Source organism: Gorilla gorilla, chromosome 15, assembly GCF_029281585.2.
Source record: "Gorilla gorilla gorilla isolate KB3781 chromosome 15, NHGRI_mGorGor1-v2.1_pri, whole genome shotgun sequence".
Classification (NCBI taxonomy): domain Eukaryota; kingdom Metazoa; phylum Chordata; class Mammalia; order Primates; family Hominidae; genus Gorilla; species Gorilla gorilla.
In genome coordinates this window covers 32316071-32336306 of record NC_073239.2, presented here as the reverse complement: position 1 = coordinate 32336306, position 20236 = coordinate 32316071, and the positions used below count along the sequence as shown (strand labels likewise).

The following is a 20236-nucleotide window of genomic DNA, read 5'->3' as shown; positions in this document are numbered from 1 at the left end:
GGGACAGATCCAGGGATAGGCTACACCACCCTGCCCTGACCCTGGGATTGGCATCAGCTTCCAACCAGTTCCTGCCAAAGCTTGTAAGTAAGTTTCCTGGGAGCGGCCGTGGTTGCGGTGGTGGTGGGACAGTGTGCAGCCATGAAAGAAGGTGCAAAGGAATCTCCAAAGAAAGCCTGACCAGCGTAAAAAGTTGGGAGGCTTTGTCCTTGTCACTTGTCCACTAAACTCCTCCCCTCCCTGTTATTCCTGGTTGACCCTGGGCATCTCTGGGGACAGTAGGCAGGTGATTGGGAAAGTTAATGGGATTGAGGGGCTGAGGGCCTGGCAGGGGGCAAAAAGACTGGCCTTTCAAGGGGTGCAGCATTGGTAGGAACTCTGTTTGGTTCTGGGCTTTAGGGTCTCCTAAGGGGAGGAGACTGAAAAGGTCTGGAAATGCTGCTGCTGCTGTGGTCACTGTATATTTTGCAATTGGGTCTGTGGGCAGGAAGGGGCCCCATGACCCAGTTAGGAAACTAGTCTTTGTACTCAACCAGATCCCTTTAAGTTGTCAGTCTGCAGCGATGGGGGCAGTATATTTCAGGGAGACCTCTGATGCTGCTGACCCTGGAGACAGACTAGAGTTCTCAGCCTAGGTGTGTCCATGGCGTCAGGAAACCCTTGGTCCTCTACTCTCATGTGTGTGTCCGCCCTCACTCTCCAGGTCCTCCCGACGGCCATGAACACTACATCTTCTGCAGCATCCCCCTCACTAGGTGTAGAGTTCATCTCTCTGCTGGCTATCATCCTGCTGTCAGTGGCGCTGGCTGTGGGGCTTCCCGGCAACAGCTTTGTGGTGTGGAGTATCCTGAAAAGGATGCAGAAGCGCTCCGTCACTGCCCTGATGGTGCTGAACCTGGCCCTGGCCGACCTGGCCGTATTGCTCACTGCTCCCTTTTTCCTTCACTTCCTGGCCCAAGGCACCTGGAGTTTTGGACTGGCTGGTTGCCGCCTGTGTCACTATGTCTGCGGAGTCAGCATGTACGCCAGCGTCCTGCTTATCACGGCCATGAGTCTAGACCGCTCACTGGCGGTGGCCCGCCCCTTTGTGTCCCAGAAGCTACGCACCAAGGCGATGGCCCGGCGGGTGCTGGCAGGCATCTGGGTGTTGTCCTTTCTGCTGGCCACACCCGTCCTCGCGTACCGCACAGTAGTGCCCTGGAAAACGAACACGAGCCTGTGCTTCCCGCGGTACCCCAGCGAAGGGCACCGGGCCTTCCATCTAATCTTCGAGGCTGTCACGGGCTTCCTGCTGCCCTTCCTGGCTGTGGTGGCCAGCTACTCGGACATAGGGCGTCGGCTACAGGCCCGGCGCTTCCGCCGCAGCCGCCGCACCGGCCGCCTGGTGGTGCTCATCATCCTGACCTTCGCCGCCTTCTGGCTGCCCTACCACGTGGTGAACCTGGCTGAGGCGGGCCGCGCGCTGGCCGGCCAGGCCGCCGGGTTAGGGCTTGTGGGGAAGCGGCTGAGCCTGGCCCGCCACGTGCTCATCGCGCTCGCCTTCCTGAGCAGCAGCGTGAACCCCGTGCTGTACGCGTGCGCCGGCGGCGGCCTGCTGCGCTCGGCGGGCGTGGGCTTCGTCGCCAAGCTGCTGGAGGGCACGGGCTCCGAGGCGTCCAGCACGCGCCGCGGGGGCAGCCTGGGCCAGACCGCTAGGAGCGGCCCCGGCGCTCTGGAGCCCGGCCCTTCCGAGAGCCTCACTGCCTCCAACCCTCTCAAGTTAAACGAACTGAACTAGGCCTGGTGGAAGGAGGCGCACTTTCCTCCTGGCAGAATGCTAGCTCTGAGCCAGTTTCGTACCTGGAGGAGGAGCAGGGGCGTGGAGGGCGTGGAGGGCGTGGGAGCGTGGGAGGCGGGAGTGGAGTGGAAGAAGAGGGAGAGGTGGAGCAAAGTGAGGGCCGAGTGAGAGCGTGCTCCTGCCTGGCTCCCACAGGCAGCTTTAACCATTAAAACTGAAGTCTGAAATTTGGTCAACCTTGTAAGTGGGGTACATGTGCTGTGGGTATCGGGGTGCTCGTGGGCGCCCTGGTGGGGCCCCTCTCGGTAGTTGAGAGTCACGTCCTTTAGTTCCCCATGATTTACAATTTTGGAAGGGACACAAAGAAACATAGACTGCCCCCATCCCAGATGATTCCGAGTATATAGTCTGCAGATAATACTTAGCAAAACGCAGTCTACAGACTCCTAAAGCAGCTTGTCTAGGAAGACCACCCATGTGGGCTTATCACTCCAGGTTCTGTGACCCGGGACCTTCTGAGAAAACAGCACTGCTGTGAAATATCTTCCCTGAAGCCTGTGATAAGTCTCCTTGTTAGAATGACTCCAATTTCCTGCCAATAATCTTTGTCCTCTCCATAGGAGATGTTCTAGGGGATGCCTTCCTTCCCTCCATTTCACAAAGAGGCCAGACTTGAGGACTAAGTCATTAGATCTTATCCCTTAGAATTCTGCATATCAGCATCTGCTAACCTCCACAACACACCCTGGCACAGGGTGGGGCTGAGGGCCCCAGGAAACAAAGATTCCCAAAAGTGAGAGGGATGAGTCATTATTTCCTAGAGATGACTGTTTTAGAGAACCTTGGTCCAACTCTGTTCTGACAAGGTTTTAGGAAGATGGCAACAACAGTGGCAGTAGTGTACTTTTTGGATCTTTCTCATAAAAAAACAAAAGAGCAAGTAAGAGAGGGAAACCAAATATCCACATGCAACATCTGCAACAAACCTAGTATGTCAAGGTTTGACATACTCCCATGGACCCCAAAGTATGAGCCAGTGAGAATGAGTCATCAATACCTCAAGACCCATATACCAGCATCTGTGCAGAAGGATGCAGAAGGAAGCAAAGGGATGTTGGATGGACCTAAGAAGAGGAGATCCCCAAGCTGTCTACAGATCCTTACTGGAAAGTATGGTGCACCAATCTGAGAACAGCAGCTGAAACTGGGAGGGACCTAACGGAGTATTTCCCAGTCCTCTCGCCCATTCTGTATGGTGTGCACATCATAGGTACTTATTTAGTGTTTGTTGAATTAATAAAGTTCAAATGACATTTCCCTGGAGATTCTTCCGGTATTTTTGAGTAGGGGGCAGGAAAGGGCAAATTTTTGTTTTGAGTCATGTGGCTAAATTCTTTATGCTTCCAAGGTGTACAAAATACTATAATCAAGTTGGCAGAGAGGCTGAGGGAGTTCTCTTCCTGAGCTTGTGAAAAAAATCACTCCCTTTCAACATGCTCAGTCTCACATGCATGCATGTGTGCAGGCATGTGCACATACACACACACACACACTCATACTAAAATTGGCCTGGGAAGAAGAATACTTCCCGCTGAAGGGCAAGGAGAAGGTGATCCCCAGCTATATCAGCAGCTTCAGACATCAATGGGCTCCAGACACCCCAGAGTCTCTTTATTGAGGTTCTTAGAAGGGGAGTGCAATCTCAGCCTAGGGTAGCTGAAGGAGGTCCAGTTCGTGTCAAGTCTGTGTTCAGGAAGTAGGTGCAGAGCTGCCCTTTGCCTTTCACCTTGATGACACCCCGGCTGTAGCAGGTGTAGCCCAGGGACTGTAGGGCCCATGCTGTCTCCTCAGTCACCTACAATTGGAGGGGGTGAGGGAGTATGGAGGTGGCCCTATTCTTAGTCCCCTCCCCCTATGCCTCCAATGTGGTTCCCTCACTTGGATTTTGCCAAGGACTCCGGTACTCTCCATGCGGCTGGCCACGTTCACTGTGTTGCCCCAAATGTCATATTGCGGCTTCTGGGCCCCAATAACTCCAGCTACTACTGGTCCATGGTTCAACCCTAATGAGGGATGTGGTAATGGCAGACTTGGAGAAGGAAGAGGGGAAGAGGAAGCCACAAGGAACTGGAAGGAAGGGAGAAAAGCCTGGGGGGCCCTAGAGGAGAGGAGGGGTCTCTAAGGCTGGAGGAATGTAGCTTAAGAAAAAGAGTGGGAGAGCCTTGTACCTCCTGGCCCAGCACCTTCACACCCCATCCCAGGGAGTGAGTCAGGAAAGGGGCTTCAGGATGAACTGGGAGCAGCTAACAAAGGCCTTGGAGTGGGGCAAGCCCAGGAAGGTGAGGAGGTACCAGACTGCTGCAGCAGGGGAAGTCTCTCACCCACACGCAGGCGGAAGTTGTTGAATGAATGCTTGTTGATGACGTCCAGCTTAGACCCCAGGGCCACGGCAAATTCCACCATAGTGCCAAGGTGGCTGCAGCTCCGTTCAGCATCCTGGCAATGGGCCCGCCCACCAGGGTGGGCCAGTGAGGGCACAGGAATAAGTCCCACTAATGAGCCCATCAGTGAGAGCCCAGAGGAGGATGGTAGGTAAGGAAGGGTTGCCGTACCTGTTGTGCATCCTGTCCAGAGGTGGCATTTAAGCCTGTGGCTGCCATGTAGGTGCTGCCGATGGTCTTGATCTTCTCCACCCCACTGAACTTGGGCTTGGAGAGCAGCTGTATATAGAGAAGAGTCCTGTCCCCAGTCTCTCTTACTCTCTCCATCCCCTCTCCCAGAAGCCCAGCCCCAAGCCTTTGGAGTTAAAGGATCAGGCTGTGGTAGTGGAGATGGTGTCAGGAAGGAGAGGGTTGGTGGTGGGCAATGTTGCTGGAGTGGGTAGATCTGGGGGATCAGAGGAGGCGAGGGAGTACTGTGGAGGGGAGGATTGACTTCATGGCCAGAAAAGCAAAGTGGAAGGAGGTACTGGTGGAAAATTCTAGAATCTAGGACATAGGGTCTGGGAGACTCTTGGAATTTTCACCTCATCAAAATCAGCAATTATCTCATTGAGCAGCCTCAGACACTCTAGGCCCTCATGATTGATGTTGGATTCAGAGTAGAACTCCTTGAAGTCTGGGACTGAGGCGAAGAGGACACAAACGCATTCATAGGACTGGTGGTAGAGATCCTGGGGGAGCAGGAGACTGGAGTGAGGGGTGTGTGTCATGTTCCTCTCCCTTCTAGAGGTCTGCGTGGGGCCCTCCTCCCCATGTCCACACTCCTGGTCTCCCTGTTTAAGAAGAATTGGGAAGGAGGGAGAGGAGTAGGGCCAGGCTACCCCAGGGAAGTGACTTAGGAGTCAAAGCTTAGATCTCATTGTATTTCTAGAAGAGACAGAGGTTTGGCGTTAGGATCACCTCACAGCAACACGAAGGGAGTCACTCCTAGAACTGGGATCCTGTCAATATGAATTATTTCTATGTCCTATCTTATTGCTGAAAGGTGTTTAAGTCAATTAAGCCGGCTACAAAACCAAGGGTAAAATGTGTTTAAGTGTTTAAGTCAGTTAAGATAGGTACAAAATGAAAGATAAAGTAAGCAACAATAGGGACTATGAGGCAAAGGGAAAATAAGGGTAAGATAATAAAGATGGAATCAGATCTGAGGGTGGTTCACAAAATGAGTGCCATGAAATCCTATTTAGTCTTAGATTTTGGCTCTCAGCTTTCTAGCAGCCAAAGTGAAGAGAGAAAAGGATCGATTACAAAATTCCCTGTGTCTATAAGAGAAGAAACCAGAAAAGAACTACTCCTGATCTTGAGAGCAGGGAGCAGGCGCTGGGGGCATAAGGCTGTGAAAGAACTCCTGAGCTGTTTCTTTTAACATCCCTCAATATGAGCCAAGAGCATTTCCACAGCAGAGGGCCAGCAGATGATACAAATAAGATGGTACAAATATGTGGGTGACTTTCTGATGGTTTGGCTCTAGCAAGATTTTTGAGGATCTAGAGCAGCAGCATCCAATAGAAATTTTTGCAATGGAAACATTCCCTATGTGCAGTGTCCAATAGGGTGGCCACTAGCTACAAGTGGCTGTTTAGCCCTGGAAATGAGGCTGGTGCAACTGAGGAACTGAATATTTTATTTTAATTAATTAACATTAAAATTTCATATGGCTAATGGCTACCATATTGGATAGTGCAGGTCTAGAGAGAGGGGTGGACTGTGTCCTCTAGACCAGCAGTCCCCAACCTTTTTGGACCCAAGGATGGGTTTCACGGAAGACAAGTTTTCCACGCACCCAGGCTGTGGCGGGGGATGGTTTTGGGATGAAACTGTTCTACTTCAGATCATCAGGCATTAGTTATTAGGTTGGTGCAAAATTAATTGCATTTCTTTTTTTTTTTTTTTTTTTTGCCATTAAAAGTAATTACTTTTAGGCCGGGTGCGGTGCGCCTGTAATCTCAGCATTTTGGGAGGCCAAGGTGGGTGGATCACCTGAGATCAGGAGATCGAGATCAGCCTGGCCAACATGGTGAAACCCTGTCTCTACCAAAAAAAAAATATAAAAAAAATTAGCCAGGCATGGTGGCAGGTGCCTGTAATCCCAGCTACCTGGGAGGCTGAGGCAGGAGAATTGCTTGAACCCAGGAGGCGGAGGTTTCAGTGAGCTGAGACCGTGCCATTACATGCACTCCAGCCTGAGCGACGAGAGTGAAACTCTGTCTTAAAAAAAAAAAAGATAATTACTTTTAATTATATTACTTTTAATGGCAAAAACTGCGATTAATTTTGCACCAGCCTAATAGATTTTCATAAGGAGTGTACAACCTAGACCCCTTGCATGTGCAGTTCACAATAACATTCAAGTTCCTGTGAGACTCTGATGCTGCTACTGATCTGACAAGAGGCAGAGCTCAGGCGGTAGCGCTGGCTCACTGCTCACCTCCTGCTGTGTAGCCCATTTCCCAACAGGTCATGGACTAGTATCAGTCTGCGGCCTGGGGGCTGGGGACCCCTGCTCCAGACAGCTCCCATCAACACCTAAGCTTCTGGAATGTATGGAATGGTCATGAGTTAGAGAAGACATGCCTTCCAAGTAAGAATTTGAAATGCAGTTTTGTGCTCACCAAAGAAAGAATCTAAGATGTTGTGAAAATGAAGATGCTTGACAAGCACAAGGGCTTGGGTGACCCTTGTGGGGGTTCTAGAGAAAACGGGCCATAGGTCAAGGCTTTCATCTGAAATTAGGCCCTATGGCATCCGTGGCTCAGGAGTCAGGGGGTCAGGAGTCACCTCGTTGCGCCGGTTCTGGCCAATGAACTGGGGGGCCACGTGTGCAGGGAGCACGTTCTCCAAGAGCAGCCGAGTCAGGTTCTCCATCGTCTCTGTCTCCTCCCGCTCCTGCCTCAGCTTCTTCTTCCACAGGAAGTCCAGGCGGCAGTAGTACTCATTCTGGGGAGGGTCACCAGGGGCCATGGGGAGACACAGAGCAGGGGAAGCCCAGCTCCTGAGTGTTCAGCCCCAACTCCATGATGCCTGAAACCACCCCCACCCTACCCCCAGTTTAGAAGTAGAGCTTAAGGTGCAAATATCCTTGGAGAGAGACTATCCTTGAAATTAGATTCAGACTAGGGATAGAGAATTGGCAGCAGACTTTTTCTAAAGCATGGGCTTTCCCAGATAGGGGTGTGGGAGAAAGGAGGGGCGGGGAGTGAAGGAGAAAGAAAGGAAGCAGGAAGGCTCGCTTAGAAGCTTCCAATAGGCATTCAACCCTGGAGATTAGAAAGATCAAGTCACAAATATGGGGGCCACTCATAGGTGGGCCCTGGTGGGGCTGAGCTGGGTGACTTACCTGGCGAGCCAGGACAAGGAGGGTGAAGAAGAAGATGAAGAAGGAGATAGCACCCATCAGTTTGGGCTCCTTTAGCACTCCGGGCCTGAAGGGGCCATGGATCAGGGTTACCCCTTGCTTTCCCCCTTCCTGGCCTTCTCCCTGCCCCCATGTAGGCCTCTGCTTCCCTCCCACTTTGCCCTGTGGGTGATTCAGGTCAGTGAGGCCAGGACAGCTCTGCTGTATCCCATCTCACCCCCATCCCAGGGGGCCCGGCACCTCTGTCCAGCAGCTGTGCACACCTGGAGTCCAAGGCGCCCAGATAGAGGCGGACGATGAGGCATTCGGACAGCCAGGCGTGGGAGTGCAGGAAGAGGGAGCAGGATGCCGCCAGCCACAGCAGGAGCAGCAGCAGCTTCAGCTCGAAGCTCATGTGCAGAAAGAGGGAGCAGGAGAGGAAGCCCAGCGTGCAGCAGTGCATGGAGTACTGTGGGGCCAGGCAGGGGTCAGGAGTGGGCATGTCCCATAGGCAGAGGGGGGACACCTGAGGGCTCCCTTCCTGTCCCTCCCAGGCCCAGGTCCTATCTGGGAGACAGTGGGCATCATACACACTGATACACACTGGGTGTGACTTATGTCTGTTCTAATCCACAGAATGGAGCGTTCCTCCACTCAGGGGGCTGTGGGCTTGGGCTGAGGAAGGGTGTGCAGAAGGAGATTAAGGGCATGTGGGAACACTCACTGGGACACTGATGAGAGGTAGAGACCCAGGGAGCTCCCAGGAGAGGTTGGAAATCATGGAGGACACATTGGGAGCTTGGAAAGGGCAGTCTGATGATGTTGGGAAGAAGAACTGCAGAGGAGATGAGAAGTTGAAGAGGCAGGTAGCTTCTTGGGCACAATGGTGGCTTGTGCTGGGTTTCAGCTGACCCAGGGATGAGTCAGGGGGAGACTCGTCCAAAGGGGTGGATCCTGCTATTTCTGGTTGGGAAGGGAACCTCAGCACTGGGGTCCTCACTGGGGGAGGAGTTATGTGAGGGGCGTCAAGAGTACTCCTCTGACTCTGAGCCACTGTGTGAGCTCTTGCCAGCCACTTAGCCTCTCTGGGCCTTAGTTTCTTCTTCTGTAACTTGGCTGGTGGGTGATTCCCAGGTGCCCTCCAGGAATAGAATTCTAGGAATGAGTCTAAATCCTGAAGAATCAGCCAAGTGATCTAAGTAATAAGTAACTGCCTACACAGAAAAAAGATAAGAAGGACATTCACCGAAGTGTTATCAACAACTATTATGCCCAGATGGTAGATTGCTGGAGACTGGAATTTTTTTCTTTCGGTTTGTACAACATTTCCAGCATCCCCTGGGCTTAGTCCAGCTGCCTGCCCAAATCCAGGGGTTCCCTTTCAGTCCCTGGCAGGTCCAACATGCCCTCATGGGGGTGGATAGGGCCCCCTCTGTCCTCACCAGGCTGGTAATGGCCATGGCAAAGACAAGGAGGATGGTGGCGGTGCCCAAGGCTATTCTCAGTCCTGGTCGTGTGGCCACCAGGCCAGACAGTGCAGGCAGCCAGTGCAGCATCTTGGGGCCTTTCAGGACACACCTCTGTGGAGGGAGCATGGGCATCTTAGCCATGGGGCTGGGGCACCCTCTTCAGTACAGGTTGTGACCAGGGCTCTGGCATACCACTTCCACCCCTCAGCCCACCTCACCATCAGGTCCTCTGAGAAGCAGACAAAAAGGATGAGGAGGAAGAGGAGGAAGGTGATGCTATACGTGATGACCAGAGCTGGGGGCCTAAAGGGAGACAAAAGCGAGGCCTTGAAGTGCCAGAACAGGCTCCCTGTGTGCTATGAAGGTGCTGTGTGAGCTGGGTGGGAGATAGGGGAAGTGGTTCTGGGGAATCTGGGTTGGCTGGCGATGGGGTCCCGGCTGATAGAAGACATTGCATTCTGATGATCTGGGTTGGCTGGCTTAAGGGTCTAGAGCAGTGTTGAGGTGGAACAGGGACCCATATGGTGGGGAGTAGGGGCTCACAAGAATGGCTGAGGCTACGGCAGACTGATCTCTGGGCCTTTAGCCCAAAGCTCTTTAACCTGGCTGAGTTTTTTTTTTTTTCTTTTTTTTTGAGACGGAGTCTCGCTCTGTTGCCCTGGCTGGAGTGCAGTGGTGTGATCTTGGCTCACTGCAGACTCCGCCTCCCGGGTTTGAGCGATTCTCCTGCCTCAGCCTCCCAAGTAGCTGGGATTACAGGCGCCTGCCATCTCACCCAGCAAATTTTTGTATTTTTAGTAGAGATGGGGTTTCACCATGTTGGCCAGGCTAGTCTTCAACTCCTGACCTCAGGTGATCCACCTGCCTCAGCCTCCCAGAGTGCTGGGATTACAGGCGTGAGCCATCACACCCGGCCACCTGGCTGAGTTAAGAACAAGTCCTCATCCCTCCTAGCAGTGGACTAGGAATGAGGGCCTACTTTCTAAGCTCATGCATTTGCTGCCAGATTTGGGTTTCTCAATGGAAACAAACTGGCCTTCATGGGGATGTTGTTAGCATCAAAAGAGATGCTCATGGGAAAATGCTAGGGCTGTGTAGAAAGTCCACAGGATCTACAAGATTAAGATAAGGGCTGTGATTATCATTTTCCCCAGAACACATGTTTCCTCTGTGGGTAAGTGCCTGAAGCTAAGGGGAAGGGGTGAAGGAAGAAAGTGTGGCCAGGGGTCATGAGGGCAAGGTGATCCGCTTATGACAGCCAGGGCCTCCTTTACCTGGGGCACTCTCACCTGTTTGTCACTAGCATCTGGATGATGAAGTTGGAGAGAAAAACCAGGAAGGTGCAGGCTTCATAGTATTTGAAGGCGGGGATTGCAGAGAGTCGGTACTGAAAGTGAGGGGGCCAGAGGTGGAGACAGGGTCCAGTGCTACCCATCACCTTGAAGGCATCACTCCCAGGCAAGGGGTGGGCTCCTCAGCCTCACCACCCAGCCTCCAGTTCAGTTCCATGTAGACCCTACCAGTTCTCCAAGGAGTTACCCTCCTTCCTCCCCCTACCATCTAGTAGCTCAGTCAACAGAGTGACTTTCCTTTAGAGAGAGGCACAAGCTCCTCACCCCTAGGATCACAAACTGAGCAGACTTGGGGAGGAGACCCAAGGGCTGACCCCTCCCCAGCGCCAAGGAACTAAAGTTGGGAAGTTGTTTGGTGCCACCCACACCACAGCCCACCTCTTTCTCCATCTCCTTCTCTCTGAAGTACAGTGTCAGGGGGTTGAAGTCCTTCGACTGCTTCCACTGTCTGGTGGGGGGTGGGAGGGTGGGCGAAAGCACCAGAGAGCAGAGGGCACAGAAGCGCAGGAAGAGGGCAGAGTGAGGGCAAGAGGGGGTGGTCAGGCGCGTCTTCCCTCCAGCCCCTCAGGGAGCACCATCCCTTCTCCACCACATGACCTCAGGGCCTGCGGCCCCCCCAGCCCTCTTTGTTCTCCGTACTTCTGCGAGTTGAGCTGCTCAATGACCTGGAAGAACTTGGCATCCCCGGTGTCCAGTTCATCATCTAGTCCCCGGGGGGTACGGCTCCTGCACAGTGAGAGCCAAGTCTGTCACCACAGAGACCCTCAGAGCATCTGGGCAAAGCAGGAGCAGACCCCCAGGGAGGATGGAGGGGGTCATCCAGACAGCCCCACTGGCAAAGACTTTGAGGCCTCCTCACCGATCCAGGCTCCACTGGGTGCTGAAGGAAGCCAGGGTCTTCTCCTGTTGGGAGAGCACAGGGGGAGGTGGGCATGGTGGGTGTTTTCCCTGCAGTGAGGTAGACCATGAGCCACACTGCATGCTCTATACATGTCTTTGACCTTGGGCATTTCACTGGGCTCTTTCCTTTGCCTCTAATGACCTCTCTGTCTCCCAAATCCCACCTGCCCTTGAAGGGGAGGTTTGAATCTCCTTAAAGTTTCCCCCTGACTCTCTAGACTCCCAGGATCTTTGTGTGTGTGTGTGTGTATGTGTGTGTGTGTGTGTGTGTGACTGAATCTTGCTCTGTCACCAGGCTGGAGTGCAATGGCACGATCTCGGCTCACCGCAACTTCCACCTCCCAGGTTCAACCGATTTTCCTGCCTCAGCCTTCCAGGTAGCTGAGATTACAGGCATGTGCCACCACGCCCAGCTAATTTTTGCATTTTTAGTAGAGATGGGGTTTCACCATGTTGGTCAGGCTGGTCTCAAACTGCTGACCTTAGGTGATCCGCCTGCTTCGGCTTCTCAAAGTGCTGGGATTATAGGCATGAGCCACCGCACCTGGCTGGATTTTTTTTTTTTTTTTGCGACGGAGTTTCGCTCTTGTTGCCCAGGCTGGAGTGCATTGGTGCAATCTCAGCTCACTGCAACCTCCGCCTTCCAGGTTCAAGCAATTCTCTTTCCTCAGCCTCCTGAGTAGCTGGGATTGCAGTCACGCACCACCATGCCTGGCTGATTTTTGTATTTTTAGTAGAGATGGGGTTTCGCCATGCTGGCCGGCTGGTCTCAAACTACTGACCTCAAGCTATCCATCTGCCTCATCCTCCCAAAGTACTGGGATTACAGGCGTGAGCCACCGTGCCTGGCAAGATTTCTAATATTTGACTGAGTCCCTGGAACTTCAGGGGCTAAGTGGATTTCTGTGCTAGTGAAGGTCCTGCCTCAGGAGACACCCTTGAACAAAGGGTCCTGCTCTTCCACCCTAATACTCCCTAGCCTGCACGCCAGTGGAAAGTGGCAGGAGGTCTAGCATGGGCCCTGGCAGGCATTCCTGCTATGTAATTGTACCTAACGTCATCTCACAGTCCCTGGGCTTGTAGCAGTCCCCACACACCACTCCACCCACGCTGGAGGTCTCATCCTGCAACAGTCAGCTGAACCTCAGCTTCTTCCTTCCTCTTCCTCCTGCCAGCTTAACCCTCTGACCTCTCCCCTACCTCATGTTAACACTTGGAATTAAGTACTTCCTGCAACCACTGCTGCCAGTGTCCTTCCCCCACTCCTCAGTGTTGGGGGGATTGAAGAAGAGAGCATGCAGTTTCAGGAATTGAGTTAAACAGAGACATTTCCTGGTGCTATGGGTGCACAGCCCTAGAATCAGAGACAGGAGGAAGTGGGGGTCCAACTGCCTTTGTGGTGTCAGGGGAAGGCACTCTCCTGAGTAGAGGCTGGGGAGTTATGGACATGGTGTGTGGGTGGCAAGCCACCCAGGCACCGAGGCAAGAGACAGAGGACACGAGCTGTTCCAGTATAATAAAATACAAAACAAGAATTGTTATACCAGATATAGATCTTAGATATGATTATATATGAGTATCATTAATCATTAGTTGGTAGCAATTACTTTTTATTCCAATATTATGATAATCCTCACTCAATAATCATAGCCTAGGAAAAACCAGGCCATACAGAGATAGGAGCTGAGGGGACATAGTGAGAAGCGACCAGAAGACAAGAGTGCGAGCCTTCTGTTATGCCCGGACAGGGCCACCAGAGGGCTCCTTGGTCTAGCGGTGACGCCAGCGTCTGGGAAGATGCCCGTCACCAAGCAGATCATGGTCCATCGGTAGCAAAAGGTGTCAAGAAACAACACCCGCTACTTAGCAGACCGGGAAAGTGTGTGTGTGTGTGTGTGGGGGGGGGGTCTCCCTTTCCCCGTGGGAGTTTAGAGAAGACTCTGCTCCTCCACCTCTTGTGGAGGCCCTGACATCAGTCAGGCTCGCCCGCAGTTATCTGGAGGCCTAACCGTCTCCCTGTGATGCTGTGCTTCAGTGGTCACGCTCCTAGTCCACCTTCATGTTCCATCCTGTACACCTGGCTCTGCCTTCCAGATAGCAGTATTAAATTAGTGAAAATACTAATAGTCCCTGATATGCAGAAATAATGGCGTAAGCTGTCTTTCTCTTTGTCTCCTCTCCCTCTCTGCCTCGGCTGCCAGGCAGGGAAGGGCCCCCTGTCCAGTGGACACGTGACCCATATGACCTTACCTATCATTGGAGGTGACTCACATTCTTTACCCTGCCCCTTCTGCCTTGTATCCAATAAATAAAAGCGCAGCCCGACATTCGGGGCCACTACCGGTCTCCGCGCATTGATGGTAGTGGTCCCCCGGGCCCAGCTGCCTTTTCTCTTATCTCTTTGTCTTGTGTCTTTATTTCTACACTCTCTCGTCGTCGCACACAGGGAGAGACCCACCGACCCTGTGGGGCTGGTCCCTACAATGGTGTCTGTAGGGATCTTGTATCTTCTCTGAGGTGAGCTGGAGGGCTCTTTCTCTAGAAGGAGGGGCAAGGAAGGGCCTGAACCAGTGACTGGGGTGACCAGACAGTTCGGGACTTTGGGATGTCACAAATCATTAAGTGGCTTACTGGTGGTGGGGGCAGGGAAGGCTGCAAGTGGGGCCTGAGGATACTGGGGGTGGATTTAACTAAGCTCTGGGGCTCAGGATGAAGGTGCACATACCGGGAGAGGGGTGGAGGTGGACACAGGGCTGTCTCCGTGGCTCAGGTGGGCAAAAGGCTTGGCTGCGCCCCAGGACTCCAGGTAACGGGTCATCAGCAGTGATGGACGCATCTTGAGGCCCTCAAGCGAGGACAGCAAGCCTCCTGCAGTGCCCTTCTCATCCTCCTCCTCTGCCTGGGGCACATAAGGGCTGACAGTAAAGACCACAGACACTTCCTCGTTCTCCCTCCACCCCCCACTAGGACCCAGGAACTCAATCTCTGGCACAGAAGAGATCAGGCCTGTTGGCTGTGGGGTGGTTTGTGTAGGCCAGCCCATGGGGGCTGGGCTGGGCTTTTACCCGTGGATCGATGACCAGATAGGTAGGCTCCCCTAGCTCCCGAAGGTAGGGGTCCCGATGCTCCATGCCTGCATCCTCCACAGCATAAGCCCCTGCCAGCAGGGCCAGGGTAGCCCCTGTGATGTGCACTCGCCTGGAAGGAGGGAGGCAGTAGGGGTCAGCAGGGAGGGCCTTCAAATCTCCTATTTCCTGCCCCCTCACCCCCATGGCTCCTAGAACTGACAAACATCTCATGTCTTTTAAAGATCGCTCCTGGATGTCTGACTTCAAGAAAGAGCCTGTGTTACAGAAGGTGCCTCCCAGCTCCCCTCCCTGCACCCTAGGATCTCCCAAGCTCCATATGGGACTCATCTTAAGGTACTCATCTTGTGCTTATCTTAAGGAACTAATGAAAGGATGGCAGCCTGTGGTAGGCCTGGTTGGCCTTCTGCTGTAGCTGCCTAGGGCCCTAGGTCTCACCCTGGTACACCGCCTGCCTCCATGTGGTTAGCCAGTGTGACATCATGGGACCAAACGTCGTACTGCCACTTCTGCAGCCCGATGACTCCACACAGTACGCTGCCTGAGTGCACGCCCACACGCATGTTGATGTCCACGCCAGTGGCTGCCCGCAGTTTCCTGAGCAGTGTGTGTGTGGGACAATCTGAGTCCTACCCTCAGCCCTGCCTGTGAGACACCCCTGATTCTCACAAAGAGGACTTCTGTCAGCTGCCTGCTGCCCCCCACATCCACCCTCACTATTCCTCCTGACCACCGCCTGAGCTGACCTGATGGCCCGGCACATGTCCAGGCCCATGCGCACGCAGTTGATGGCATGGTCTGGCAGTGAGAGTGGCAGCCCAGAGACACAGTAGTAACAGTCCCCCAGGATCTTGATCCGCATGCATTCATGCTCCTGGGAGTGTGTATGTGGGTGTGCAGAGGAACCTGGTTAGAGGTCAGAAGGGTAGGAGGGAGTTGGGAAAAGTGGGGAGCGAGCGGGGTATTCCTGAAGAACTTCCAAGGCGGGGTAGTGTCTAGATCAGATCTAGGGACTCCTTTCACTTGATATGGGGCTAACTGTCTTCCATACAGATCTCTTTCTCAGAAGAGTTTCCCCAAGGGCTGGATGGCTGTGGCTCTTTCCACTTTTGGCATGTTGAAGGGGGGTACCCAGAGTTGAGTACGTGGTAGTGGTCTCAGGATTGAGAGGTTGGGGGGAATCCAAGAATTGGTTGCTTGGAGGCATCCCTGGAGTCTAAGCAGGTTGCTGGGCTGAGGTTGCATAGGGCAGAAATTTCTCTTGGAAGGGCCTCCTAAGGTTAGAATATCAGAACGTCTCTATAGATTTGGTTGTAGTGTCCAGAGACACATATGTTGGGGCTCTTAGCATGTTTGGGGCATTGTACTTGGGACATCTGTGGCAATATTGAGGGATCTCTGTAGGTTTGAGGTGTGTGGTGAGCAGCTTCATGACTGGGAATGTTTTGAGGGGGTTTCCTCCTTCCATTGGAATATCTGGGGGCCTGCATGCACTGAAGTGGGCCTGGGATCTTATAAGGTGGGAGTTTCCCTTGGAAGGGGCTACCCAGGATGGGATGTTTGACGGTCCCTGGGTGGGGAGGGAAGTCTTCTCTGACCTTGGCAATCTGGTCGAACTTGCCAAAGAGCTCATTGAGCATGAGCACCAGCTCCTTAGGGGAACACTCGCTGGCCAGCCGCGTGAAGCCCACGATGTCAGCATACAGCACGCTGCATAGGGCAGACTGTGTCAGCAGGGCCAGGGTCTTAGCCCACAGGCCCCTCCCCTCCAGCCATTCTTCCTCATACCTGACTCCCTGGTGCCTCTTGACATAGAGGCTGTGGAAATTGTTAGTGCTCTCTGGCCGTGACCCCTGTCCTGCCTGCAGCCGTGCCATGATCTCTGCCTTCATCTCTCGGGCCAGGTAGGCAGGAAGGATGGACAAGAGAAGGTGTTCCTGGAAGAGGTCACTATGAACACCAACTCTTCTGCACCCTAAAGCCAAGAGGCCCTGTCCCCCAAATCACTCAAGAGCCCACACTGCCCATCCTAGGTGCTCCCCAGGATGCTCCCCCAGGTCCTCCCGCTGCACACAGCAGGGCCCCAGCACTCCATCCTACACTGATCACCTTTAGTGACTAAACTCCCAGTATCAACACCTGAATGGGAGTTCACTTAATATCATAATGCTCTAAAGTGCTTTTTATAAGCTTTGGTTTGTTTGAGCCTCACAACTTTCTAAGATGGGCAATACCCACATTTTATACAAAAGAGGAAACAGGTCAAGAAACCTGCCCAGAGTCACTCAACTTGTGGAGGAGCCCCGTTATGTAATCTAAGCAACTCCTCTCTCGGAGCTCTGGTCTGACCTTCCTAGGCCCGGCTGACCTGGTGCTTCTTCTCGGTGTCCAGCCGCCGGCGTGAGTGCAGGGAGCTGAGTGCCTCCCGGAACGTGGCCCGCAGGGCGCGCTCCATCAGCGCCTTGTGGTACACTCCTGCCACGTTCCCGCACAGGAACAGCACTGCGTTTGCTGCCAACTGTGGGTGAAGGCCAGCCTCAGAGGGCGCGGGACCCGGGTGCTTGTCGTGTGTAGTTGGAGTTGGTCTCAAAGACTCGCTGGGGAAGACTGGGCTTTACAGTGAGGGACCTAACTATTGTGGGACAAGTGGTGCCACACTGTGGCATCCCTAGGGGCGTTTCCCTTCCCAGATGCTACCTGCTCCAGACTCTAGGCTGCTTCACCAACACGACCTCTTAGGTCTGGAAACCTTTGCAGGTACGTTTCTTGTGCTTGGAATACCACTCCACTGTCGCTACCCACTCCCATCGCACAAAACTTTTTTTTTTTTTTTAACATTCTCTGTCAAGGTTTCATTAACCACATCTGTTGTCCCCGGGGCAAACCACGACACGACTCCCTTCCGTGCGGCCTGGATCCCTCTTCTGGTAACAGCAGGCATTGCACCACACTGTTGTACCAGCTCTGCGAAAGCACGGTTGGGTATCCTGCGCCCAGCGTTGCACCTTGCCTTGGAGTCACAGCTCAACAACCGCCCCCTCCCCCAAAAGGAGCCTACTAGCAAGTGGCAGAGCCGTCCTGAGTGCAGCCTGTGCTACTTGCGTGCTCACCTGCGGCAGCAGTGCAGGCCGTGAGTCCGGCTGTGGCCCAAGATACAGCCCGAGGACCAGCAGATGCGAGAGTGAGGAGGCGAGGCCCGCGACGGCGGCGTCCCGCATGCCCAAGGGCAGCATGGCATACGCCGTGAAGATGACGAAGAGAAAATAGGACACCTGGGGGCGGGGCGCGGGAAGCCGAAGGCCCAAGTGGGGCTATTCAAGGCCTGGTGAGGGATCGAAGCCCGGGCCGTCCCCGCTGCCCCGCCTGCCGCCCCTCTCACCTGGTCCCAGGCGCTCACCACGCCCCCGGTGAACAGGAAGGCGTGGCCTAGCGCTAGCAGCGCGACCCATACCAAGCCGGACAGGGGACGCGTCCAGCGCTGCAGTCGCTGCTCCCGGGAAGCGAGGCCCAGCAGCAGCGAGAAGCCGCCCAGCGCGCACAGCACAGTGGTCAGGAAGCTCGGGTCTGAGGTCAGCTCCTGTGGGCAGGGGTGTGTGAGGCAAGATTGTGACAGGGAGAAGGAACGAACCTGATAAAGGAAAAGCCGGCAGCCCAGCCCCTCAGCCCAGTTCTGAAAGGCGTCTCAAGCCTAAGTACGAAAAGGAGGCAAGGCACCTCCGCTTGCCATTCACTTTAGGTTGAACCATTTGAAATTGCTTGTGTCCTACTGCTTTTATCTAGACTCAGCAATCTCGTACGGTTTTTGTCGGTTGGTTTGTTTGCTTTTTGAGACAGAGTCTTGCTCCGTCGCCCAGGCTGGAGTTCAGTGGCGCGATCTCGGCTTACTGCAACCTCTGCCTCCCGGGTTCGAGTGATTCTCATGCCTCAGCCTCCCGAGTAGCTGGGATTACAGGCTCCCGCCACCACGCCCAGCTAATTTTTTTTTTTTTTTTGTATTTTTAGTAGAAGACAGGGTCTCGCCAAGTTGCCCAGGCTGGTCTCGAGCTTCTGGGCTCAAACCATCTCCCGCCTCGGCCTCCCAAAGTGCTGGGATTACAGGCGTGAGCCACAGCGCCCAGCCTCCTGTTGTCCAACCTATTATCTTGCTGGGACAGCTACCCAGAAGATCTGGCTCCCATCCCCTATTTGTTTCTGAGCCTCAGTTTTCTTATCTGTCAAACGGGAACCAAAGCGTCATGAAGCAAGTGAAAGATAGATCCAAGCTCATAAGAAGGCACTTCGGAATGAATGTCTCCAAATCTGGCCAATTTGCTCGGGAGATTCCCGGAGCCGGGGACCGCGTCCGGCAGCTTGAAGGGCGGCGCGAGGCAGCGCTCGAGCAGCAGGGGGCGCCAGGACCCGCGGCGTCCCGCACCTCCCTGGCCACCAGGGCTGCGATCTCGCCACCTGCCTCAACTCCAAGCAGAAGCTCCACAGCCGTCCCAGCATTTTGTCCCCACCTCTTCCCGGATTTAGGCGTGGACCAGCAAGGATTGGCCGCGCCCGGTGATTTTCCCACCTTGCCTCCAAGCAGTGAAAAGAAAACCCGGGGCAGGCCATTTCTAGAATTGGATTGAAGACCTTCTTCCTCCCCAAACAGAAACTGGACATGGGTTTACTTTGGGACTCAGTGAGAGCCCGGTGGAGGGTGCCCTCTGGGAGTCTGTGGGTACAACTGCCCTACATCCCCTAAGAGGGAGAGAAAGGCAGGAAATGAATTTCCCAGGGGCCTCCTAGAATTTCCCCTTTGGAAAACTGGAAAATCCGGTGAAGGATTTATTGTAGAAACCGTAGGCCACGGATGTTCATAAAGTCTGTCAGAACCCGGACAGAAACGAGAAGCATCCAGGACTCAGCTTTCTCCCTGAGCAGACCCAGAAGGGTAGAGTGACTTGCCCAGGGTCACTGCAGTTCCTAGCCAGGCTCAATGGTCCTTTCTTTCTCTGCTCCCAGCAACGAAAACACATCGAAAAGAAGACCCCACAAACCCCAACCCCGAAAATGCTCCCCAGGCAGCGACCCTCCCGCAGCAGAGGCCCGGCTCACCCTGCCGCTGGCCCAGGCCACGGCGAGCAGCGCCGCGAGCGCACAGAGCACGATCCCCAGCAGCAGCAGCAGCAGCGGGTACTGCTGGCTCAGGCTGTAGTAGGTCTCGTAGAAGAGGTCTTCGCTGGGGGGCGGCCGGGGGCTGAAGAGGCGGGCCATGATCTCCCCAGCCCCGAGCCCCGGGGCTGGCTAGGGCCGGGCGCCGGGTTACCTCGTTTGGCCCGGTGGGCCCCACCTGAGCTTTTCTCACCCGCTCCAAGCCGCTACCACCCCGCGCCCCCAACCTGGTGGCAATCCCGTCTCCTTTTTCAGGCCCTCCCTGCGGCCTCCCAGCCCGCTCCCAGCTGGCGATGAGGGGATCCCTCAGTCCTTTCCTCCTCCTCCCTCATACCCGGATTGTAGAGGTGCCCTAGAAAAGCCTCATCGCCAGGAGGGCAGGATTTGGGGTTGGTGCGAGGGAGCCCCGGGTTCCCCTGACCCCGAACTCACTGTCCGCGGCGCTGGCGCAGCGGAGTGGGCTAGGTCCGGGGAGGGAGCCGGGGACCTGATGGCGGAGTCACGCTCGCCGCTGCGCTCTGGCTCAGAGTCCCGGGCGACAGGCGCTTCCCTCCCGGCGCCGCGGCCCCCTCCCACTTCCCCGACGGGACAGCCCGGCCCCTTCCTGTGCCAAAGCCGGACTCCCCTGGTCTCCTCCCGCACTTGGTTTTGTCTCTCCTAACACCATCGCCTCCC

The 20236-nt window shown here is 54.5% G+C and overlaps 2 protein-coding genes across 15 annotated transcripts; one reads left to right on the top strand and one right to left on the bottom strand.

Annotated features, from left to right (window-relative positions):
* Positions 1-643: 643 nt before the first annotated feature.
* On the top strand, positions 644-3090 carry LTB4R (leukotriene B4 receptor). Its single transcript, XM_055362299.2, has one exon. The coding sequence runs from the start codon at positions 644-646 to the stop codon at positions 1775-1777; it is 1134 nt and encodes a 377-aa protein (XP_055218274.2). The 3' UTR covers positions 1778-3090.
* A 332-nt stretch (positions 3091-3422) lies between these two features.
* Positions 3423-20141, bottom strand: ADCY4 (adenylate cyclase 4). 14 transcript variants are annotated; one of them, XM_055362288.2, is made up of 26 exons: positions 19994-20111; positions 19505-19693; positions 17799-17996; positions 17530-17691; positions 16788-16937; positions 16208-16356; positions 16018-16129; positions 15166-15293; positions 14858-15016; positions 14399-14531; positions 14059-14232; positions 11293-11336; positions 11073-11159; positions 10812-10881; positions 10371-10468; positions 9300-9384; positions 9055-9192; positions 8337-8447; positions 7897-8081; positions 7616-7700; positions 7057-7215; positions 4803-4949; positions 4390-4497; positions 4159-4273; positions 3716-3840; positions 3423-3632 (listed from the first exon to the last, which is right to left on the bottom strand). In XM_055362288.2, exons 2-26 carry the CDS (start codon positions 19661-19663, stop codon positions 3480-3482), a joined length of 3234 nt encoding a protein of 1077 aa, XP_055218263.1. In that variant the 5' UTR covers positions 19664-19693; positions 19994-20111; the 3' UTR covers positions 3423-3479. The 14 variants fall into 14 exon arrangements, with proteins under 14 accessions (XP_055218263.1, XP_055218264.1, XP_063553801.1 ...); XM_055362289.2 differs by having other exon boundaries at positions 19505-19689; positions 19994-20100; XM_063697731.1 differs by having other exon boundaries at positions 17530-17730; positions 19994-20095.
* Positions 20142-20236: the final 95 nt, after the last annotated feature.